The sequence below is a fragment of the Hypomesus nipponensis genome, chromosome 7, assembly GCF_054491055.1.
Source record: "Hypomesus nipponensis isolate SF chromosome 7, ASM5449105v1, whole genome shotgun sequence".
Taxonomy (NCBI): domain Eukaryota; kingdom Metazoa; phylum Chordata; class Actinopteri; order Osmeriformes; family Osmeridae; genus Hypomesus; species Hypomesus nipponensis.
In genome coordinates, this window is record NC_140367.1 from 4,305,001 (window position 1) to 4,321,407 (window position 16,407).

At 50.6% G+C, this 16,407-nt stretch overlaps 1 protein-coding gene across 1 annotated transcript in view; it reads left to right on the plus strand.

Annotated features, from left to right (window-relative positions):
* Window positions 1-11,109, plus strand: part of pdzrn4 (PDZ domain containing ring finger 4) — a 17,909-nt gene extending 6,800 nt beyond the window's left edge. The window contains exons 2-9 of the mRNA XM_084701578.1: window positions 2,177-2,421; window positions 2,965-3,067; window positions 4,929-5,027; window positions 6,950-7,012; window positions 7,874-7,994; window positions 8,133-8,212; window positions 8,348-9,352; window positions 9,485-11,109. Coding sequence (XP_084557704.1) covers window positions 2,177-2,421; window positions 2,965-3,067; window positions 4,929-5,027; window positions 6,950-7,012; window positions 7,874-7,994; window positions 8,133-8,212; window positions 8,348-9,352; window positions 9,485-10,057 — 2,289 coding nt within the window. The 3' untranslated portion in view covers window positions 10,058-11,109. The remainder of the gene's footprint in view (window positions 1-2,176; window positions 2,422-2,964; window positions 3,068-4,928; window positions 5,028-6,949; window positions 7,013-7,873; window positions 7,995-8,132; window positions 8,213-8,347; window positions 9,353-9,484) is intronic.
* The last annotated feature ends 5,298 nt before the right edge of the window (window positions 11,110-16,407 follow it).

Here is a 16,407-nt window from a genome sequence, read left to right on the forward strand (position 1 = left end):
ACACGGGGGTTCATGCCATGAACAGCTACACCACCATGAAGACACATTCTCTCCATAGCGTATGTTCACGATTTTGGCTCTGTGGGTACTGGAGGACAACCCCCCCGTCCCCCTGTCCCCCCGTCCCCCCGTCCCCCTGTCCCCCCCCTTCCTGGCCCCTCATTAGCAACTTGTCACAGTGATTAATTGGTGTGATAAAGAACAAAACAACCTAAACAACAGAGCATGCAGGAGCTGTTTTTCCATCGCAGGTGTTTGTGTTGTCTCGGGTAATTGGAGGAAAACTGTGCAAGCATGTGTTAACTGGGCCAGACCGGTCGGCCAGGGGTTGACTGTGCCTGGGACACTCTCCAGTCTACCCTCAATCAGCTTCTCTCAAATGTTGGTCCCATTTGACTTTCGCCTGCAGCTTTGGAGGATACGCGAGCTGACCGTGTGATTATTGAAATGAGACATTTGCTGGTTGACTCCATCAGACGAGAGGTCTCCTCCGTCTCCTGACGGCGGATCGGAGGAGATGAGGTCGGGAGATTGTCTGGCTCACGGCAGCTGAGCTTTCTGTTCTCATCGTCGACTCTCCGTGATTGAAAACAACCTGAGAGAAGCAATGTGTCAGAGAAGTGCCCTTTTCCCTCCCTGGTGCTGGGCAGAGTGGCGGGTGTTCTCTGGGTGTGGAAGAGCCGGCTCTCCAGAGGAAACCGCCGGCCTCTGCATTGTGTTGTGACCCATTGTTCTCACACACAGAGCTGCTGGCATCATGCAGTCAAAGGGGATCTGTATAAACAAGCGCCGGTGCGGTTCAGCGCTGTCAGGGTTTACGTCATACTGGACTAAGTCCATGAGTGTGTGTGGGTGTGTGTTTGTGTGTGTATGCATGCGGCATGTTTCCATTAGTTTATAATGACCTGCTATCTAACCGCAGAAGCTGTTTGTTGAGAGCTTTCCACCAAGCTCTTATCTCAGTGTGACAAAACATGCACGTGAGCACACACACACACACACCACAAGTCATACACGCGCGTTGTGTGGTAGGGTCTTATTGCTGTGCTTTATTACTTTCCTGTCCCTAGCTAAAGAACCAGTGGCATCACATCGGCTAAGTGGCTGATGATAACATCCTGAGCTAACGAAACAGCCCAGCCGACCTCTGACCTCTGAACTCTCTCTCCGCGTCTAAAAGCCTCCACTCGCTCCGTGCCAGCCGGCTGTAGTTTCAGCCTGTTTTTTATTTACCGCCAGAACACCCTCTCCAGTCCAGTCCATCACCTGCTGAAAGCCCTCTCAGCAGGGGAGTGGAGTGCGTGTCCGGGATATGAAGAGGGCTCGTCTCCCCACAGCATCCTCCCTGCCCCCCCCCCCCCTGGCTCCCCCCTGCCTGCCTGCCCCCCCACTCACACAGGAGCACACCGCCTTGCCCAGGCTGCAGCAGCGGTGAATGTGGAGGGCGTGATGTGGCATTTGGCTGCAGCAGGCTGAGGTGTGATTATTGTTGTGTGGTCGATATGAGGCGCTCTTCCCTGACAGACCAGCTCCTCTGAGCGGGCGCTGACCCTCCGGCCCTGAGGAAGACCTCCTCACCCCCCCCCCCCTGCTGGCCTTTGTTGAGGACACACACACTCACGCACACAGGCACATACACACCTGCACACATACAGTACGTACACACAGGTGCATGTACTCCCTCTGACACACACACACTCACAGGGGCATACACACCCAGACACACACACACACACACAGGGGCATACACACCCAGACACACACATGCTCACTGGTGCATTCACATCCACACACATGCTGTAAACACACTCAGAAACACACACACACACACACACACACAGAAACACACTGATACACAGCTTGTCATGATAGTTGATGTTATGATAATAACTATTTAGACCCCCAAATGCTTCCTGTTACGACGGGTTCCCCAGCAAGCTGTGACAGACCCCCCCTCTCCCCGTCAGTCATCAACAATCAACCTGCAGAATCAATCTGTGGATGACTGAGAACCTGACAGCCAGGCTGTAACAAGCTCATTTAATTGGATCGACTGTCAGAAGTCACAGATGACTGGAGACAAGAGGTGTGTGTGTGTGTGTGTGTGTTTAGAGAAGGAGGAAGGCGAACCCAGATGTGAAACTCAAGCTTCCCCCCCTCACACCTCCCCCTCCAGGTGAATGGGCGGGACTTCTCGAAGGCGGGGTCGGAGGACGCGGTGGTGGAGGCCATGAGGAGGGAGCCCATCATGGTGCAGGTGCTGAGGCGGACGCCCCGTCTCCACGGCGACAGACAGGAAGTGTGCGTGGCGGACGTGTGCACGCAGACGGACATCACCTTTGAACACATCATGGCGTTGGCCAAGCTCCGCTCCCCCACCCCTCCTGTGCCGGACATCTGCCCCTTCTTGCTGTCTGATAGGTAAGGCACCATGTCCGTGTGTGTGTGTGTGTGTGTGGCCCCCAGCAGGTCTGTCCAAACAGCATCGTTAGAGTGCAGTGTGTCATAATAGCTTCAGTCTGCTACATCCATTTTCTTTAATGGAGGATTTACTGGCAGATTAACAGCCAATGGCCCGATAGCGAGGGCCCACTGGTGCTGCGGTAACTCTGCTATTTATAGAGCTGCACGGGCTCAGACATCAGTCACTAGGCTGGGAGGAGGAGAGGAGGCCAGAGAGGAGGACAGGGGAGATAAGGGAGGAGGGGGGGGGGTGATTCACTATCGATGATGAATCTTATCTCTCTGTCTTTCTTCTCCCCACCCCTCCTTCTTTTCACCCCTACTCCACAATCTCTCTCTCTCTCTCTCTCTCTCTCTCTCTCTCTCTCTCTCTCTCTCTCTCTCTCTCTCTCTCTCTCTCTCTCTCTCTCTCTCTCTCTCTCTCTCTCTCTCTCTCTCTCTCTCTCTCTCTCTCTCTCTCTCTCTCTCTCCCTCTCTCCCTCTCTCGCTCCTTGTCCTCAGCTGCCACTCTATCCACACCATGGAGCCAGAGTTCTATGAGTGTCCGGAGTACCTGTCCCCAGCCCCGGCCCAGGGTGGCAGAGTGGAGGAGATGGAGTACGAGGTACGCCTTGAATGCTGATGACAATCACAACCCTCGTTTCTCTATTACTCTTATTAACTGGGACAAACAAGCGCTGATAGACATCTCAAGACGGGACTTGTTCATCAGCTGTCGGAGAACAAGTTGACAAGCAGGAGACAGAGCTGGTGTGTCTGTGGTGGTGTATCTCTGAGGCTCTCCTGACAGATCATCCTGCTCACACACACACACACACACACACACACCATACATCTCTGCCTGGTCTACACACCACTGCACACATCCCAGCTGCTCCTTCTGATAGGGCTGATCCCGATGCATCTCTGTGTGTGTGTGTGTGTGTGTCTTTGTGTGTGTGTGTGTGTGTGTGTGGGGGTGTGTAAGGGCTTATGTGGGTGACGGCGAGTAACTACCAAGTGTGTTTGTGTTTAAGAGATAGGAGTGGTTTTGTTTTGAGTACAGTGTGTGAGTGTGAGTGTGTGTGTGAGTGTGTGTGTGAGTGTGTGTGAGTGTGTGTGTGAGTGTGTGTGTGTGTGTGTGTGTGTGTGTGTGTGTGTGTGAGTGTGTGTGTGAGTGTGTGTGTGAGTGTGTGTGTGAATGTGTGTGAGTGTGTGTGAGTGTGTGTGTGTGTGAGTGTGACGGGAAGCTGATGTGGTGTGACGGCAGTCACATGTGTCAGTGGCTCTTCTTGTAATGGGAAGCTCTTCTCACTGGATGGCATTCTGGGTTATTAGGCTTCCTCCTTCACCAGCTGTGACTCCTTGTGTGTGTGAGAGAGAGTGAGTGTGTGTGTGTGTGTGTGAGAGAGTGAGTGTGCGTGTGCATACTGTTCACTCTGCATGTCGTACACTGCACATACAGACAGCCCGATGGGAAATCTCTAGTGATCCGACAGAGAGTTTCCCAGTCCCAGTCTCAGCTGCAATCACAGCCCCGGCTCCCTGCCTGACCCCCAGGAGTGAGTCTCTGACCTCCATGACCTCTGAGTCCAGCTCATCAGCAATGCGCTGGGTTACTGTACACACTTCACATGATTAGGAGGGCAGCACAGAGGCTGCTGTGTTGCTGGGGGCCCACGTGCACACAGTCATGTTGAATGTGCGGAGCAGAACCATACGGATGATGAGAAGGTTGTGTCCTAGCTCTGGTCAGAACAGTGTGACCTACATACAGTATGTATATACTGTCAACCATCCTAATCTCTACAGTGGTGTGATCTCTGTCTCTACTAATCCACACATACCAGGCTGGGCCAGCCAGCCAGTCAGCCAGCAAACCAACCAGTCAGCAGGATCGACTCCTGCGTGGTCCTAATGTGACAGCCTGCTCAGTGTAAATGAAGAGTGTTTACTGACGAGAGCCTGGAACAGGCTCCTCCCCCTGTGAGGAGAGCTTGGTGTTCTCAACAGTCACAGGTCACACAAACTAATTACTCCCCCTGTCACTCATCCTGCTTTGCTCTTTCCTGGCAGAAGACACCTTTTTGAAATTGGGCGAGCCAAACCCCCTCTCCCTTCTTTTAGCCCCCTGCTGGGCACCCCCCCCCCCCCCTTTCCCCACCACCACCTTACTGTAACATCACAAGACAGTAAAATGATTTTGGCGGAGCAGGTTAATAGAGATGATATCTCCTTCGCGGCCCCTGTCTGTCTCTTCACACACTGTGGGATCAAACGACCCGGGACACGTCGCTGCAGTTCTGGTCTAAGTCACGTGCAGGAGAGGGGAGGGGCAGAGGAACCCCTTTAGCAGCACGGCCAAGACACACTCCCTGCTGGGACTGTTTTTGTTGTTCATTCTGATGATGATATTTGATGTTGATATTTCTTTGCTGTGTGTGTGTGTGCATGTGATGCGTATGCGTGTGTGTGTGTGTGTCCAGGAGGTGGAGCTTGTCAGGCTGAACAGCCAGGAGAAGTTGGGTCTGACCTTGTGCTACAGGACGGATGATGAGGAGGACACAGCCATCTACGTCAGCCAGGTTAGACACACAGCTCTGTGCATCTGTGGATTTCATAGACACTCCCAATTGTGCCGAAAAAGAGAGACTCTTTGTCACCCCAGTCCCTAACTCGAGGACACCTCCCTCCCCAGTCCCTCTTACCCCCCCCCCCCCACTCACACACACACTCACACATACAGACACTGGGGGCTGGGACAGCAAGGCAGACGAATCAAACATGGAACCCCACTGTTCCATTAGCTTTCTTCTAGGATGTAATTAAAAGATAATGTGAAGCCCCTTTTGAATAGGGATGGAGGAAGTCTAACTGAATTAGGAGAGGGTTAAGAACGGGACTGTTTGCGAGTCGAACGCGGGCGGAGAGTAAACAGAGCATGGAGGAAGAGGAAGTCAAGGCTGAAATATGATTCCCTATCCTTCCAGTCTTTCCTATGTTCCTTCAGCTCCGACGTCTTTTTAATTGAGGAATTTAATTAGTCCACAGTGAAACCCTCTTCATGCCCTGTGGAGTGTAAAATGACACATTTACCCATCAGACGCGCCTGAGTGTCAAACAAGGAGACAAAGAGGAGAGGATTCTTTATGCATCTCGCTACTTTAACTGAGAAAGTCTGCTCTTGTTCATTTCAGTACTTCAGACACATCAGTCACCACCAGGCTCTCAGATAAGGATCAGGATCAGAATCAGAATCAGATCCAGAATCAGATCAGAATCAGATCAGAATCAGATCCAGAATCAGATCAGAATCAGAATTTGTTTTTTTTGCCATGTAACTCGCACAGCAAGAAGGTCTAGTATAGGAGTCGTGACTCGGAACCTGCTGGTTCTGTTCTGTCTACCCATTAGTACAGGCTCTTACACTGGAGCCCAACTAGCCCAGCACATGCAGTACCAGCACCAGGTACCCTAACCCCCTCAGCACAGCTCACCAGATGGAAGCCACCACCCCACATCTATTTCTGTACTTCTGAAAAAGCATGGAAATGCTAATCAGCTTCGTTAATATGTATTTATGGATGTGTGTGTTTGTATGTGCGTGCGTGAGTTAGTGAAGCTCATATACTGGAGGGGGGGGGGGGTCTATACAGTACATGGTTCTATACAGTACATGGCTCTATACAGTACATGGCTCTATACAGTACATGGTTCTATACAGTACATGGTTCTATACAGTACATGGCTCTGTACATTAGAGATGTGTGGGGTTGTGTTGGAGCCTATGCAGTTGTACTCCTCCCTGGGAAACCAGTGATGTTAGAGAGAGAAACGCATTATTGGGTTCAGGTCAGAACTGTCTGTGTGTGTGGCTTAATCTGGTGTGACAGCTTAGAAGACTCTCAGCTTGTCTCCCCTCTCCCTGACTCCTCCAAATTGTTGTGATATTCTTCGGTCTGATGACAGCAACTGAATACATTTTGTTGATTGTGGGGGAAATATCATAGCCTGGGGGGAGAAAAAGATTTGCCAATCATCACAAATAATAATTCATTACACGCTCACTGGAAATGAAACAGAATGGAGAAAACCAATAAATGTTTCAACACAATCATTCTTTTTTTGTCTTCGCTCATGAAAGCTCAAGGCTGCCGGATGGGAGATAGCTGGCTGTTTGTTGACAATAGAACATCAAAGTGTCATCTGAGTGGGCAGAGAGTCATCATGATGCCAACTGACAGGAGGGTTCGAACTGAATCAATCACGCTGTCAGAGCTCACACACTGCATCGCCTTGTCGTCGTTCAGTTACACAGCCTCACGACGGCTGAACGTTTGCAGCGCTCCGAAAGCAATATAGTCACATTAAGAGCAGGGTCCCAGATGAGGGAGAGCGAGGGAGAGGTGGCGTGGAGGAGAATCTATTGTTTCTCCAGATAAGAGCGCTGGTGCCTGTGTTATCTACCTGCTGCCATCTGTACTGGAGTCTGTGTTCCTGTTTGTAGGTGGGAGCCAACAGCATCGCTGGCAGAGACGGCCGGATCCGAGAGGGAGACAGGATCTTACAGGTGGGTAGTGGGAGGCCCCTCTCTGATGTACCAGAAGCTTCTATCAGTCTCAGTCTCCAGCCCAGCCTTTGTAGAAGCTGCAGCTCCACTGCCAGAGTTTGTGGGTGGTGTGTGGTTTGTGTATGTGTGGTGTGTGTGGTTTGTGTATGTGTGGTGTGTGTGGTTTGTGTGTGTGTGGCGTGTGTGGTGTGTGTGGTTTGTGTGTGTGTGGCGTGTGTGGTGTGTGTGGTTTGTGTGTGTGTGGTGTGTGTGTGGTGTGTGTGTGGTGTGTGTGTGGTGTGTGTGGTTTGTGTATGTGTGGTGTGTGTGGTTTGTGTGTGTGTGGTGTGTGTGGTTTGTGTGTGTGTGGCGTGTGTGGTGTGTGTGGTTTGTGTGTGTGTGGTGTGTGTGTGGTGTGTGTGTGGTGTGTGTGGTTTGTGTGTAAGGAGGGGGGGGATAGAGCCCAGCATTACTGCTGCCCCTATTATCTTCCTGTGACAGCCCCATTACTCTGGTGGAGGAGAGATGAACGCCAGCTGTCAGACAGCAGCTAATTGTGTGTTGTGTGTGCAGGTCTGTGTGTGTGTGTGGATGTGTGTGTACGTGTGTGTGCTCCTCAGTCTTCCATTGATGAACACCCAGCCCCTCAGCTCGCTGTAACGGATGTACAGTAGACCAGTGTGTGCGTGTGTGTGTGTATGCGTTTGAATCCGTGGTGTGCGTCTCTGTGGTGTGTGTGGTCTATGTAGCACGAGTCCATCTTGTTGTCTGTATGTACACACGTGGATGTGTAATTGAGCGTAGATCCGATCGCTGTGTCTCATCGCTCCCCTCAGACTGATGTGTAAACAGTGTTCCCCATCGTGGTGTGTGTCGTGTCAGATCAACGGCTGTGACGTGCAGGACAGAGAGGAGGCGGTGGCCCTGCTGAGCAGAGAGGACACCAGGAGCATCATGCTACTGCTCACCAGGCCAGAGACACAGGTAGGAGGACCTGCCAGCGGTCACAGACCTGACCCACACACACACACACACAGACATACACAGTACAGACGCACACACACACACGCCACACAGACCAGCACGCCTACACACACACGTGCACTGAGAGCGGGTCCTCTGGGTCCTGTGGGGCAGATAGAGGAGGTGTGGCTGGACCAGGAGCACAGAGACTTCCTGGAGGAGCTGAAGATGGAGATCCTTCAGGATCAGAGGAGAGGGGTGAGAGGCCAACCATGATCAAACCAAAACACAACGTTTAGTAAAGTATGTTTGCTTCATAAGTGTATGTATCTTTCTCATTCTTCCTTTATAACTTCTCCTCTTTCTCCCACGCTCCTCCCACGCTCCTCCCAGCTCCGGGGTGGAGAGGAGGTGGAGGAGGACACGACAGACACGGCCACCTGCTCCTCGCTCCTCCAGGAGAAGGACAGTGGTCTGGGTCGCCTGGAGGACAGCTCTGAGCAGGAGCTCCAGCTCGCCCAGGTCTGCAGGCGGCCGGCCCAGGGCCTGAGGGCCCGGACGCGGAAAGGACAGGGGCAGGGCGGTCGGGGGGAGACCCAGGGTGGCCACTCCTTCACCACAGCCCAGGGGAGGGACGGTGGAGTGGGCAGAGGCGGGGGCGGGCTTGGGGTGGAGTGTGACCGTTTCCAGCAGCTCCTGGAGCTCAAGTGTCAGATCGGGAACAGCGGGGAGTGTGGTCTGTTCTACAGCAGACGCAGCACCATCGAGTGTAGCGTGACCGAGCCGAGAGGAGGAGGAGGAGCAGGGGTGGAGCAGGAGCTGAGGATGCTGAACGAGGAGCTGAGGAGCATTGAGCTGGAGTGCCAGAGCATCATGCAGGCCCACCAGCTCCGTCAGACCCAGAAGGACCCCCCGTCCTCTCCCTCCCTCTCCCCAGGAAGGAGCCCCCGAGACGGGCTGCGGTGCCACGGTCGGCTGGCTGACATCCGGGAGCAGCCTGGTCTGGAGAAGGGCGACAGTGACAGGGTCAGGGACAAGGACAGCTCCAGCGCCTACCACACGGCCGACAGCGCTCGCTCCACGCCCCTGGGGGTGGAGATGTCCCCCGACCACTCCCTCCAGAGACACGTCAGTCTGACCAATCAGAGGAACCTCCGCAGTACCCTGGCCCCCGCCCCCACCCCGTCCCACCCCAGGCTAGACCCGTCCCCCGTCATCTCCAGCAGCCCAGACCAGAGCAACCCCTCCCCCTCAGAGTCAGACCCCGCCATGCCCGCGGACGACGAGCGCTGTGACAGGAAGGGGCGGAGCCACGGGGGTCAGAGGGCGCCTCCCTACGCGTCGCCCTATCACACGGCCCCGCATCCCGGAGCCGCCTCACACAACAAGCAACTACAGGTGGGTTTGCCACACGGCAGGTAACAACAGCTCCGAGCGGCTTATCCGTTCTGATTTCCAGAATATTCCACTGCGCCCAGTCTGGTTTCCTCCGTCACAGCAACACTGTCCTCTCTGTGTCTCCCTCTGCAGTCCTACATGCAGCTGCTCCAGCAGAGCTCGTCCCTGGACTACTCCCAGAGCCAGGTGAGTCTGCTCAGCCTCGGGGTGTGCCCAGCACCCCTGCACCGCCCTCCCCGCCCCGGGGAGCCCCGACTGGAGTGGAGGGTCAAAGTACGCGCCGACGGCTCCCGCTACGTGGCCCGCAGGCCGGCGAGGGACCGCATCCTGAGGGAGCGGGCGCTGCGCATCAGGGAGGAGAGGAGCGGGGGCATGACCACGGACGACGACGCCATGAGCGAGATGAAGATGGGCCGCTACTGGAGCAAGGAGGAGAGGAAGCAGCAGCTGGCTCGAGCGAGGGAGCAGAGGAGGAGGAGGGAGCTGCTGCAGCGCAGCCTGAGGGAGGGCCCGGCCAGCGGGGCCGAGGGCAGGAAGGAGGTGAACATCGTGGAGCTGAGCCACAAGAAGATGATGAAGAGGAGGCACCGGAAGATCCTGGACAGCTGGATGACCATCCAGGAACTGATGAGTCACGGGGCTCGAAGCCCCGCCCCTGAGGGGACCCGTGTCCACAACAACTTCCTGTCGGTCACCACGGTCTAGGCATGTCTGCTCATGAACGAACACACACCAACGTGTACAGATTGTGTTTCCTGGACAGTCGATCACATGTTCAAGACAGTTAAAAGGGGCTGTTTTCATGTTGGTCTGTAAAGCCTGATTATAGAGAACTGTGTTTGATTCTCTCTTCCCCTCAGTCGCTCTCTCATCGCCAGCTTAGCGGTACAGGATGTCTTTCGCCTCAATGTGGCGTTTTTTTCTAAGGGAAAACAATATTTTTCACACTTTCACACAAGCTTAGTGACATTTTGTAATGTTTTTTTACATTGGGTGTGGATGTACTGTAAATGTTTTTGTAACTGCTTGTCTTAAGATCACTTGACCAAGTCTACGTTTCCTTTTGATAACACGACTTTGTAAGCTACATCAGGATGATGATGAAGCCAGAACTGTAGTACGTGCATCCAGTTTCTATCTCGACAAAGAGATTAGTCTCTCTGGTCTCCTTTCTCTCTGTCAGCACGGCAAATAAGAGAGTTGAGACACATCAACTAGTATCCAGTCTGGCCATGTAACTTTCTGCCTCTCTCTGTCTCATTAAACTAGGTTGTGCTTTCATCTCGAGTTTTCCTGGAAGCTTCAGAAAATGTGTTTGAGAATGTGTCAGTGGATCCAGGCGGCTGAGACCCTACAAGGTGTGTCTGCTGCAGCTCTCTGCTCCCTGAGACACTTCACTCTTCAACAGTCTTACCTCAAAACACAGAATATCAGTTACAGCAGTCTGATCTTAAACGTTTTACGTATTTGTACTGTTTCAAAGTTTTTTTTTAATAATTTATTGAAAATGTATGACAAAAAATGATTTGGGATACGTTCCCAAAGATATTGCCTTGACATCTCTGAACTGCCAAAATGCAACAAGTTACTGTCTATAAGGTACTACATGTACATTTATGTATTTTTCCTTCAAAACGGTGCTTGCTTCTGTCCAGTTTCCTCCACTGTGAGAAGCCTTTCCACCCGGCCTCACTCTGAGACAGACAGGACAGTATGAAGTTGCTGAACCGCTGGTTCACGTATGCGGATTGTCATTACCATGCAAAAGAAACGTTAATAAATTACTGTTGGTATTCATATTCAAGAAACAGGAATGTTGAATACTTTAAGTTTGATTGCAACATACTGTATGGAGATTGATTAGTCAGACACGGTCAGTCAGTACAGCTTCGCCTATTCATTTACGACTTTCACAAGTTTGCAAGACCAAGTGAGAGACTGTTTGGGAGTGGAATGTCTCGAGTGAGTGGGCTGGGGGGAGGGTCCATTTAGCAATAGGAGACATCAAAGTTAGTCATACCACTAATTCAAAGTATAAGAAGCCATTGAGACCCAGTCTACCTGTCAATCAACCCCCTGTCCACCCTCGAGTGAACGAGTAGGGGAATTAATGAGAGATAAATCAAATGCACCCCTAAAACACAAGGCCATTCCGCTTGTCATTACCTCAGGTGAAAACAGGATCCTCTGATTCTGACTTCCTGTTTGAAATCCCCCCCCCCCCCCTGCAGCTAGTCTGTCTGCAGGAAAAGGGGAACAGAGGAATTATGAATGATTCATTCCAGTGTGCACACCACGAATAATTGACTATCTGCATATGTATCTGTCACAGGGCTATGGACCAGCACACCAGTCACACACATCCACCATGCTCCTATGGGCTCAAGGTTTGATATCAGACCCTGTGGAAAGCCAAACATTAGAAAATAGCATAACAAAGCTTCATCCACAAACTATCAGCAGTTGTATATCCAGGCTGTGAAGATGAATTAGGCATGTGGAGTCCTCGCTCATCTCCCAGCTCCCCCAGATCCGTCTCATTCCCATTCCCTCTGCGGAGCAGGCCTGCGTATCTGCCTGGTTCCCTCCAGCCCCTTTAATCTGACTCCTCTTTGAAGCAGCGGAACATTCAGGTGTTCCACCCACAGCTCAGAGGAGGCACAGAGAACCATGCCTGGCTCGGCTGTGTGGATCTGTGTGTGTGTGTGTGTGGGTTCTGGGTGTGTGTTCCGTCTGTGTGTTTGTGTGTCTGTCCTGTGTGAATGTTCAGTCTGTGTTTCTGTATGTGTGTGTGCGTGCGTACGTACGTGCATGGTGTGCATGTCTTTATTTGTTGTTTAAACATGGCTCTGTGTTTCCTACAAATCTGAACAGGAACACAAATTGTTTATAATGATGTGAATTGAAGATGAAGTAGATGAAGTATATCCGACTGATTAAAGCGAGTTAATGGACGATGATTTTCCATTCATTAAGTCCGGCTCATAGCCATCATTAGACTGCAGACAATGGTTCATTAGGAGTTTTAATCAACAACGGGAACATTTTTTACTCTCGTTTGTTCGTGACAAATAATTAGACTAAAAAGAACTCACTCATCCATCATTCAAATGTCAGATTACATCAACGATGGCTTGCTCCTTTTCTGAATCCGAGGGGTCATTTGATGGATGTTTATCTACCCCATCAGCTCAGCCTACGTCATCTTTTCACAAAGAAATAATAATCGAATCGATGTGGCTCTGACATTGTAAGTACACGTAAACATGCAATTGTTGTTTCATTCCCAATCCAGATCAAATGCAGGAATGAAGGATGTCTAGTCCATGCTGCCTAATCCCAGTCTGGACCATGTTCCTCACACAAAAACAGGGCTTTAATCCCCATTTACAACACTCTACCTTGTACTGTCTTAACCTCCCTCGTGTCTACTCGGACATTCCCTCCTGACAGTATTTCAGATGTATGTCCCTTTCTGTTTCATAAACACTTTGGTTCATTCTGCTTTCACAGCATTCTGGGATTTGTCTCTGAGGTCTGAGTCTTGTCCAAAGCACTCAGCCCTACCTCCCTGCTAATCTGGCCACTGCTGAGAGATCGTTGGTTGACTGACAAACTGGCTGACTGTCTGACTGACTGCAGAAAAGCTGAAAGCACCTCAGTGTGGAACAGGGGAGCTGTGGAGAAGGACAACAATGGAGATCCCTTCCCAGGCGTGGTGCCACCCCCCACCCCCTCTACGCGCCAGCTCTGCTCCATTCACTCACCATGCAGTCTAATCCTGTAAAGAGCTGCAATTTCAGCATGAAGCAGGGAGTCAGTGGGAGTTCAAGCTGTGTTTTAAACCAGAACCCACTCTTGCCTAATGAGCTGGATGAAATATTCATCTCCCAAGCCATGGCAGAGTTAACAATTTAGATAATTGGAAAAGAATACCTGGGTTGGTTGTGGAACAAAAAAAAAGACTTTTACGGAAGAAACCATGCAGGGAGGCTCCCAATAAATAAGGAAGTGAAGGAGGAAGGGAACGGAGGAGGTGGGAGGGAGGGAAGAGAGGATAACAGAGATAGTGTTGTGTGTGTCTGAAGAACAGAGAGGACTGTTCATGTCGTTTCATGAAAAGGAAGTTGTAAAACCTTCAAACCTGCCAGTTGGAAAGTGTACAACTGACACAGTAAATCCAGCGCTGACTGGAAGAGGGTAAAACAGAGAGGAGTGTGTGTCCTTCCTCTGTTGCTTCCAAGCTGACACGCCATACACACAAACATTTTTATCTTGTCCTTTTTTAATCTCCTTACAGACACAAGGTATTTCATCTACACTGAATGATCATATGCGATGCCCTGCTCGGGGACAGATGACACAGCAGGGGGATGTTGCAGGAGATTTCGTAATCCTGGTGGCACCTGGGTTGACTGTTTTGTGTTGGCTGAACCCTTTGAAGTGTCTGCGCTCAGCGAGCTATTGATCTGACAGGCGCAGAAGGGCAGACGCACTGTGTATCTCTTCTTAAAGAATGATGTCTTCCATGCCATATCTCTGCTACGTCCGGTGACTGTGGTTCTACCCTACTGGGGGGAGTGGGGGGGGGGGGGACATAACTCTTTCACAGCAATACAAGTAGATGTGATTCTGTCTTTCTGTCCAGTGGAGAAATCGAGAAGGATGTAGGTGAAAGGCTTGTGCCAAAACTGTTTGGCATTACTGAGCATATGGCCCATCTCATTCCACCCTCTCTTCTCCAGGTGGTTCCATCCAATCTGCCTCTCTGGCCCAGTGGTCTGCACCGAGGTCCATTAGTCCTGATGAAAGCTGATTGATTTCATTGGCAGGAGGATGGAAGGAAAACAACACTCAACATGTAAACATAGTATGGCGTAGAGGGTGGGATGATCTTCCATAAAGGAGACCATGTGGTGCTCTCCTCCTCCAGGACAAGAGGAGAAGATGAGAGACTGATCCCGCTCTTGGTGATTGGTTCGGTCTACTGACTGAGAGGGTCTGATTGGTCTGGCCAGGTGATTGTGTAACCTGTTGATTGGTCCGGTGTGCTGATTGGACTGGTCTGCCAATTGGTGAAGCAAGACGATTGGTCGAGCCTACTGATTGTTCTGGCTTACTCATTGGTCTGCTCTGCTGATTGGTCTCATCAGTTGTGTATTCTAGCCTGTCGGCTGGTTGAGACAGCTGATTGGTTCATTTGTTCATCATTCAAGCCTGAATGCTATGATCACACCTCGTCGCAAATGATTCCTGCAAATGAAACACATTTTTGCTTTGCGTTCATTTGTGTTTATTCACACAAATTTTTAGAGCCAACAGTTAGTTTTTCATGTCCGAAATGACTACTATAAACAAATACGAAGTACTGACGTATAGCAGAGGATGCCCACAGACAGCTCAAAAACTCTTGCCCTCCATTTATTCTAAAAAGTCAGTGACATCTCAACATTAATAAACTCTCCACACAGCGTCACGCGAATTCTCTGCAGAGAACTGAGAGGTGTTGAAATGCCAGTAGACTAGCACATTACCCTCCTACTTCTCCTTCTCTTCCTCCTCACCCAACACAATCTGAATTCAGTCCCATTATGAAGTTTGTTTGGTCAACATGCCCTCACTCAATCTATCCTCTCTATGTAGACATACTTTCATGGAAAAACACACTACAACTCATTCTCACAAAAACTTTTTGGTGATGCAACGTGGAGAAAATCAGTTCTGAGGATGTCATGGATCTAAGATTCATCAGCCCCGAGACTAGTTTAAACAAACAAAACAAACAAATAAAGAACATCAATAAAAACAGAGGGAGAGAGAGGGTGAGGTCGTTTATCTGACAGGATGACAAAGAGCTGAGATGTGTAGCATTGATTAAACTCATAAACGCTGTACACGGAAATACTCTCCAAATGCCAGGCCAACAGCTAGTCAATAAAAACTAACTCAATATCTGTTACTGCCTGCATTTGTCTTCCCTCACTTTCTCAAACTGATCTTTGTCTTTAACAGTATAAACCATGTTAAAAAATTTTACAAAACAGCAAGTCTCTATGTAATGATTTGGGGTCTACACCACTGATTTACAGTCTCAGTGTGTCTGCATGCATGTCAGTACCTGGTTTCTGCTCTATCTGTCCTTCTCTTGCCTCATTCCCCTGTTTTTTTCGGTGGTTCAGTCTATAGCTGTACCTCCAGGCCTTTCCATAATCATGTAATCCTTCCTTTTCACTAGATAGAGCCTTTCCTAATCCGTCACATCCATCCAGCCTCACCTCAGGCAGTCTGGCTCGCCTTAACCAATAGGACTACGAATCCCACAGTCCTTCATCACCCACAACTGTATGGGAGAAAGTCAAGGGAAGGAGATATAGACGTGGTAATTAACAGGATACCTCAGATACCGGGAAACGCATGCATACATGAGCCCACACACACCCCACACACACCCACACCCCCCCCCCCCACACACACACACAGACACACACACACACAGGTATGTACACTTATTATAAAGCGCAGGGCTCTGTCCACGATGTCAACAACATATCATCTAAATGCAAATGGTTAATGGCTCCCCTGCTTCCTGTCCTCCTCCCTAAGGGCCCCGTGGTCCAGCGCTCCTGCTTGCTGTCCCCACGGTTACCAAGGTACAGATAACTGATAGTGCTGGGCTTACATCAAATATTTAAAGCTACATTATTAACCACCAGCTTCCCCTGTCACCAACCCAGGGGAGCTTGTTGTTGTTGTAGTTGTTGCATTACCTTGCCTGAGTACACCAAGCTGAGCTCAAGCTGACATTGTAACGTATGTGTGTGTGTGTGTGTGTGTTGTCAATCCCATCTGCTTCTCCATTAAACATGGCGAAGAGCCCTCCTTAATTACATTACAACTTCCATGCGAGCGTTTGACATTCTCCGACCTCCATACAGGATATTTTGTTTGCCGTTCAATAGAAACTCCAGGGAATGGGACTCATATCCAGATCCAGGGCAATTAGCCTGGCTGGGCCACGTCTCCACTGACTCCAACACCCTGCTCTGGGAGAAGCA